This window comes from Asparagus officinalis, chromosome 5 (genome assembly GCF_001876935.1).
Source record: "Asparagus officinalis chromosome 5, Aspof.V1, whole genome shotgun sequence".
Lineage (NCBI taxonomy): Eukaryota > Viridiplantae > Streptophyta > Magnoliopsida > Asparagales > Asparagaceae > Asparagus > Asparagus officinalis.
The window spans coordinates 99,782,941-99,791,780 of NC_033798.1; the positions used below are offsets into that span (position 1 = coordinate 99,782,941).

Consider the following 8,840-nt stretch of genomic DNA (forward strand, 5'->3'; position numbering starts at 1 on the left):
GTGTTCTTTCTTCTTAATAGTAGTTATTTTCTATCTTATTGATTGTGGGTTGGCTTCCGAGTCGTGAAGATCGTAGTGTGTAAGAAGACTAAAATTCCCCAACAAATGGTATTAAAGCGATGGTGATAGATTCGGAAGTGAATTTGCAAGATAGACGTCGTGCGAAAGTGAAGATCGGCGTATGTACAAGAATCAAGATGAAGAAAAAAGAGAGGCCGATGATCACTGGCAGGAGGGTCGCCAAAGCCTGACCAAACGATAGTTATTGCCGTAGGACGTGGGAGGTGGCAGAGACCGAACATATGCGGCGGCAAAAGCAATGCAAAGGCTTTCAGTTCATGTGGATTTCTCTTCGTTTGAAGGAAGAAAGAAACAATCAAATTCGGTGTGGTATTTTCATGTTTGGTGTTTTGGTATCGACACGCCATTGGCTAGGTTTTCGGTATTTGGTTTTGGTGCTTGGTGTTTTGTTGGGTGTTCATTGTTTGGTATTATGTGAGGGTCTTAAGTCAAGGTCAGGTCCACATGAAAATGAAAAAAACAATTTGATGAATATTATTATTGGTGAGTCCCATGTGAAGACTTGTAACCTGTGAGGGAAAGAAGTTCACGTAGAGGAGAAATCATATGAAGTTGTCGGATCCAGTGTTTGACTTGATTAAAGTTTGGTGTTCTGGATCAAAATACAACGGATGAGGTTGATTAGAGTGTAGATTGATGAATCATAGGTGGAATTTGTTGATCCAGGAGTCAATTTCTAAGTTTTGGAGTGCTCTGAACGCATTGAAAGGGTCTGATTTTTTAGATTATGCTCATATTGGTCAAAAAATATAGAAAAATTCTGACGGTGATGGGGAGACAAATCTAATGGCAGATAAGACAAACAAGTATATGATGGATGAAACTAACGTAAAGAATTAGAAGTGATTCTAGCAGTAGAGTTCTCAATATATAATTATTCGGAGTCATCGCAGGAGCATAAGCTGGTTGGTGTGTAGCCTCGTGGATGATATTACCAGTTTAGGTGGAGCTTCCAAGCGGTCACAGATGAGTGACACACATGTTAATGAAGATGGCGGCATTGGACTTATAGGGAGTTGTAGGAGAATGAGCAGTCATATTCGATCCAAGCCAAATAATGAAGAAGATAGAGGCATCCAGCTCATAATGTGGAGTAGGAGAGATGCATCGATATAGTTTGCGACGAGCGACGCAGGTGGAACGAGGGAAGGCTATTGTCAGGCTCAAGCTGGGAGGATAAACATGGTTGATTTGCTTCTAATGCTAGAAGTGACGAAGATCTCTTGATGCACACAAGAAAGGTGGAGGTGCTACAATAAGGCATATAAAAGTGAGGGTCATAGGGGAATCTAAGTTAGGGTACAGGCGTTTTAATTAGGAGTACAGATGCTTCAAATTGAAGTACAAAAAAAAGAAGACTCTAGCAAGAGAACAAAGTTTCAAGACGGTAATGATAGATTATCGAGGTAGCTTGGGAATCAAACCCAAGGTAGAGGTTGTTAGGATCGTGTCTTTAAATCTTTGTATAACTTTATGAGAATTACATAAAGCTAGAAATCTATCATGACTAGAAGATTGGGTCTTACAATGATTAGGAGTTTATATCCTATTCTAATTAGGAAGTTTGGTTAGGGGTAGGGTTTTGGTTTCCCTATATATATTCTTCTATTATTAGAGAAAAAACTAAGGAGAGAAGAGAGCGAATATTCTTATAATCTAGGACTAGCAGAGGGCGTATCTTAATTCAAGAATATTGTATGAAAGGTGAGGGTTTCGCAGTCTCTGTATGTATAAAAGTTTACAACATTAGGAGAGGATTTCACAGCCTTTGTCCGTTCAAAAGATTGTAAGAAATGGGTTTAGGAGAGAATAGGAGTGTTGATTATGTATGTAAGGTTGAGAGATTGAGAGACAAGAGTTGAGTGGTTCCTCTTGTAGTTCTCCCTGATACATAGTATATTTCTCATATTGTTGTCATATGAATGTAGGTCGAAGTTGGTTGATCGATCCACATAAATTTCATTGTTATCTCTTCTTAATTGTGATCATTTTCTATCTTATTGATTGTGGGTTGGCTTCCGAGTAGTATGCAGGGAGACTAAAATTCCCCAACACTATCGACCTGTCTATATCTAGAGAAGTATGAAACCATTAAATAATAAGCGCGTATAATCCTTATCAACTGACAAAGAATTTTGGAAACACCCTTATCAATTAATCCTTGCTTCAGTTGTTCTCTTCCAAAATTTCATACTACAAATCACTGATTAGATTCTGTCATGATCTTTACAACTTGTCATACCTGGTTTTTATGAAAAAACTTTGAGAAACTTAGAAGTTTTCTTGGTGGATGTAAATAATTTTAATTAAACTAATTAGAACTATTTTAGGATAACTGGTAGCTGATATGAGCATATATTAAGCATAAAGCTGCCATAATTTTCTACAATAAAAAAACCCACTAATTTCCGAAAATAAAACCCCAATTCACAAAAACCGCTTAAAAATTACCTTCAACAAAGTAAGCGGACGAGGGCCACCCCCTCACCGTCTCAAACGATATCGCCTCCTCCTCCGTCAACGCCCCCATCACCGTCGACCTGATCATTCTAACCACACCAGCAGCGCACGAAGGGGAGCCAATCGGGCGCGGATCTCTGAGCATAGATGGTGTGGATCGCATCCTCGATCCGCTTCGCTTCCAAGTGGACCTCGACCTCGCCTCCGGCTTCGGATCTGGATCCGAGATCGATCTCGATGGAGGTAGCGTTGTCGGCGCGGTTCGATTTTGCGCGGGAAGGGGGGAGTCGAATTAGGGTTAGGGTTTGGGGCCTGAGAATTGGGGTTCGAGAGAGAGGGCGAGCCATGGAGAGAGGAGAGAGAGTGGTTCTCTGTTTATACAGAGACGGTTGATACAGACTTACAGAGGGTGGGCGGTGGGGCACATTATCGGCGACCGCTAGAGACATCGCTGGTTTTTCCTCTAAAACCTGTGGACTAATTGATTAGGATAAAATTTTAAAATGATAAATAAATCTCAAAAACTTTATAGGATTCCAAATCATGTAACGTCTAGTCGCTAAATTACTCAGTCTAATCACGATTAGGTTGGTTAATTAGACACTAGATTTAGAATCTCGTGAAGTTTTATTCGCTATATTCCACCCAATATTAACTAGTTGGTTGAAACCAAGTCAAAAATGGTGAATAAATTGTAAATAGATAGATTTTTACAAATAATAATTATCGTAGGGTCTATTTTAAAAATTTGTCCTAACAGATAATTAGTTTTTATAACCTATTCCTTATTATTGTTGTTTATAACCTATTCCTTATCTGGAATGGAAGTGCCCTCCTATCCAAATCCAAATGTTTGGTTAACTGGTCCACAGTTTGTAAGCCCAAAACCGAAGGAGGCCTGGGGGTCATTAACATTGCCGCTTTCAATACTGCTCTCCTCTCCAAATGGCTGTGGAAAGCCTTCGACAGAAGTTCTCTTATCAGTAAAGTCTTGTTCTCTCTTTATTCTAAAGATAATATCAATCCTTTTGTGCATCCACCAAGTAAGTCAGTCTCCAAATTTTTCTCTGTTTTGCATAATATCCACTCTTCTTTCTTTAGCTTGGTGAGATGGCAAGTGGGAAACGGTAAGACATGTAGTTTTTGGAATGATAAATGGACCAATGCAAACTCTCTTACCAGTCTTTTCCCTTCAGCATGCAACTTGGCTTTCTCTAGTAACTGTTCAGTAAGATCTCAAGGCTACCAATGCACCTCAGGTTGGAAATGGCACCCTATCCTCAGGAGGGGTATTTCAGCAGTGGAAAAAAGCGACATCACTAAGCTCTATGCCCATCTAGAATCTCTCCAGGCTATCACCTCTACTTCCCACGATAGTCTAATTTGGCCTTATCACCCATCTGGAGTCTTCACGGTGAAATCCTTATATGCCATCATCACTTTCGGGGGGATAGAATCTCCCCATCATAAATTCATCTGGAAGTCCATCATTCCTCAGAAAGTTAAGGTTTTATTCTGGCTTATATCCAAGAACAAACTCAATACTAGAGCAAATCTGATCCATAAGGGTTGGACAGGAGATCCTCGTTGCCCTTTTTGTTCGCAGGATGTTGAAACGCAAGATCACTTATTCATTTCTTGCTCTTTTGCTTTAGCAGTATGGTCCTCTCTCCTCCCTCTCGCTCCAATTTCCAGGTGGCCTCGCTCCATGGAGGGTTTGATATCTTTGCATACTGACCCTCTCACTTGCGATGATATCAAAACCATTTGGAAATATATGTTGCTCAGTTTTTGTTGGAGAATGTGGCATTGTAGAAATCAACTTATTTTCAAAGATGTAATTCCTAATCCCTCTCTCATAGCTGCTGATATTGCTAGATTCGTTTTGTTTTGGTCAGGAGCAGAAGGTGATAGGGTGGCGACTCGCTCTCGTAGGGCTGCCACCAACTTAAATCTGCAGGACCTGGCGAAGTTCAACGTCGAAGATGTCCTCGGAGACAATTTCTCAAGTGCCAGCTGACACTCCACTGGATGGCTGATCAACAGTTTCATGAAGAAGTCTTCTTTTCACCAATCTCCTTTTGCGGGCGTAGCTCCCCTTGTGTCAGCTACTCAGTTGGTGTCTATTGTGTTATGTTTCCAGTATTTTGGATGTGTTTGTGCTACTCTATGGCTTGTTTTTTCAGTCTTTCGTTGTGTTTTTTTGTTTGGGTCTTGATTTAAGGCACTAAGCAAAGAAGAGTCGGGTAGGTGACGACAAGGTCCGCTCCTTGCCTTCCTCCTCTTATCTTAGTCCCTCAAATAGGCCTTCAGTGAGTCTTCCCCCTATATCCATCTGTATTTCCGATGCTTTTAGATATATATATATATATATGAATAGGGTATCTCACCCTATTTTTCTGTTCAAAAAAAAAAAAAGTTCCAACGGAGTGATGACAACCAAACTGCATCTTCAACATGAGGGCCTTTAAGCATTCCTAATCTCTTATAACTAGTGATGAAACGACCTCGTAAAGTACTATCGTTTTTTTCTAAACCATGCCTGACCCTATGCTCGAAAAGCCGAAAAAAGTATCAGTCGATACTTAATTCTGAGGATGTATCTTCAAACTTCTCTATTTTCTTCTTCATGACGTTTATCTATTCTGAGGATGTATCTTCAAGCTACATCAATCTCCTTTAAGTCCGCATCAAGATAATCTCTATTTCTATCATGGTCGTGGCTCAGAAATGATACAAGTAGAATAAGATAAATAACAGTGACAAAATAAACACTATACTCATATCAACAACGAAGGCGGTACGAGACAAGTTGAAGCTCAGTTAACTCATCCTCATTCACTCATTTCTGCTAAGAAATCCAATTCAAAACAAAATTACCTTTTCCCTGTGGTGATTACAAAATTTCTCACTTGTCACATCCGAATACTGATGATTTACTAAAACCATATAGACACACTATTTACTGCGTACATATGATTCCTTGTATTGCTGGAGTCAGTTGGATTATCAACAAAATGGATGCGGAGGAGATCTCTGGAGCTCTTCAAGAAAACATATATTCACTTGCTCTTCTGTACAAGCCAGCAAGATGCACGTCAGGTCTACAGCGTCTTCTCAGTTTCAACACTGCATACAATGCAAATTCTACTCACGATAATTAGTTCCTGATTCCTGAGGTATCTGCCTTGTGATGTTCAGCCGTGATCTCAGCTGCATACAAGATTTCATCTCTTAATATAAAAATCTGAATATAATGATTTTACTCAGGAAGCCTTATGAAAACCTTGCAGTTCTTGGTTTGTGATGAGGTAATTGGGAAGACAATTTATGAGCATTACAGTTGTCAGAATAATATATGATGAAATCCAATAATTGGAATAATCTAGTATACGAAAGTGATCTAGCAAAAGAAATATTAGAAATGCTAGTGATCACTAGACTACTTGTCATCCTTATTAAAGAGTAATACAAGCTGTGAAGAAAATAAAATATTCAAAAGGGGATGCTTGGACATACCATCTCAAAGTATTTTAAATGGTCTGAAATCACATCTGATTCAAGCTCCTGCAAATTACATCACATGGACTCAAATAACATAACTTGATAGAAATAATTACACCTTGATAGAGAAAATTAGGATAAGGAAAAAAAAGGTGTCTACAGGGACTGGGTAGAGGATGTATAAGAAACAAAAAATAGCATATGCAGCGTTTCAAATAAACTACTATTACTATTATATTACTCACTATAAAATGCATGTTCTACGAAGATCTAAAGAAACAGGAAACCGACGTTTCTCTACTAAAATCAACTTAAAAGCATGACAATCAATTTGGAACGAGTTCGTTTCGTCTTGGAATTTATAACCCGGAATTAACTAAACATTCTCTTTTCATGAAGAAACTGCACAACCTGATTCCTATTTTACTGAACCTGCTTGTAGGACAAATTCGAGCAGATTTTTCTCAGGGACATTTGGCTTGGATCTTTCTATATAAGTAAATGCATTTCTCTGCACATAATGCATAGCCCACTTAGTATAGACAGCCCCGCTGATGCTTACCTAGAATATGAATTATTTCACTGGATTGATGATGATTTACATTATTGTTGTCATGCTTATTAGATATGCTGTTAAACAAGGAAAAAGTTTGGAATTTACTTGTGCATTCACGAACCAGCAACGTTCCTACTTTTCCTTTGAAAAATACGTGGAACCAAACATGGGGGGGGGGGGGGGGTTATTGGTTGGTGTAATTTTAGGGTAAGTGGGATAATTTTTGAGACTTTACTTTATGGTGTTATTCATTGGGACAAAAGGATTGAGATTTCACTTTAAGGTGTTATTCCCACACTTTTCATTAGAACAATTACCCACACTTTTCCCAAAATTATCCACACTCTATACAAATTTTTTGTCCAAACCTCCAAAAATTACCTCATTCTTAACTTTGGGACAATCATGATTAAAGTGGAATAATTTTGAAGCACTAATTTATTAACTATCTAATATATGTTAATTATATTATAATATATAATGTATCTTAATTATATTATATTATAAAATTCTATTATAACGTAAGATAATAAAATATTATATAATATTATCTAATATAACATTATTATATATCACTATTACATATTGGTTAATAATATTTCATATATTATACTATTAGTATTATATTATTATAATATTACTTTATATTAGTTAGTATATATTTTATTAGTTAGAATAAAAAATGTTATTGTAGTATTTTTATGATATAAAATATTGTATTATAATATAGTGTTTATATATTTAATATAATAAATATATTATAATATAATTTATTATATAATAGTTTACTATTTTCTATTATATTTTAATTATCCTAAAATAAAATATTATATTGTTAATAATAATTTAATATTTTAAATAATAGTAAATTGAATTAAACAAAATATTATAATATTTGATTAAATATTATATTATTGAAATATTATATTAAATATATTGTTTGTATATTATATCAATTATTATATAATATATCATATTATCATAATATATTATATTATATTAATTAATAACATTAAATATAGTTATAATTAATTAGTAATTATAATATAATATATTATAGTTTAGTATAAAGTAAAATAATATATTATATTATAATATCGTACCAAATAATATGCTAAACCAATTAGGTAAATTAATTTAAATTTAATTGATAGATAAATATTATACTTAATAAGGTGTCACACTATCAATTATCCCACATAAATTGTCAAATCAAATCTTCAAATTGTCCTATTATCCTAAATTGTCCCACTTTACACCACTCAAAATATCCCAAAGGGACAAAATTGTTTCATTGGAACAATTATCTCACTTAGCTCCAACTTGTCCCAACCAATAACCCCCCTAAGTAACAGGCCATGGTACAAATTCGGGTATGCAATTTGCCGCCTACCCATGTTTCTTTAGGGTTGGGGGAAGGGGGGAGGGGGGTTGTTGGTGGTGATAGGTTTCTTTTGGTACAGAAGTTCGATACGTCATACATGGTAACTTTTTTGGGTGCACTTACCAATCCTCAAAGTGTATAATATAACACTAGAAAGAAAGCTAAGTACGCATTTCCATAGTTTTTGCTACAAAATACTTTAATGCTTCTTTTTCAAAATTTCTGAATACATAAGACACAAAAAACATATAAACTATTGAAAAATACTCATCTGCGTGCGGGCTTTTTTTTGTTGCTAAAATGCGTTTCAATATTTCTTGCTCCAATATGTTGCGCGCCTTTGCGGAAGCGTGCTCACACACCGAACGAGTCCGTGAGCACGGGAGAAAATTAACAAACCCAACACGAGTACAATCCAACAAATAATGACAAGCAAATCACAAACACAGATATTTTACGTGGTTCGGCAATTCGCCTACGTCCACGGGAGCGGCACAAATAATTTCTTATTATTCCACAAGAAATTACAAATTAAGAGAGAAGATCTCAAGCTTGAGATCTCTCAATCAAATAACAGTGTTTTAATATATAAAACACTGTTCAAACTCTCTCTTAAAAAAACTCAAACTCCCCAATAAATACACCAACTCCTTTTTCACCAATTAATGAGAAGAGGACAAAAGGGGAAACCCAAATCGCAGAAAGAAACCCAAAAAAAGCCGCCGCTATTTTTTTTCTTCTGCTCCGCTCCTTGCTCGTTCCAGCCTCAGATCGCGAAAGGGGTTTCCCTTTTATAGGGAAAGCCTAGGGGCGAGCTCGAAGCCAGCTGGAGCCAGCTGGTTTTCATCCACCGCC

At 36.5% G+C, this 8,840-nt stretch overlaps 1 protein-coding gene across 4 annotated transcripts in view; it reads right to left on the bottom strand.

The window, feature by feature from the left end:
* LOC109840368 overlaps positions 5,302-8,840 on the bottom strand; it is a 23,206-nt gene continuing 19,667 nt past the window's right edge. For 2 of the 4 annotated variants that reach the window (XM_020408991.1, XM_020408990.1), the window contains exons 8-10: positions 6,061-6,108; positions 5,697-5,754; positions 5,302-5,615 (exon numbers count right to left, since the gene is read on the bottom strand). In XM_020408991.1, the coding sequence (XP_020264580.1) occupies positions 5,551-5,615; positions 5,697-5,754; positions 6,061-6,108 (171 nt within the window). In that variant the 3' untranslated portion in view covers positions 5,302-5,550. Of the gene's footprint in view, positions 5,755-6,060; positions 6,109-8,840 lie in introns of all 4 variants that reach the window. The other 2 variants (XM_020408992.1, XM_020408993.1) reach the window with 2 other exon arrangements.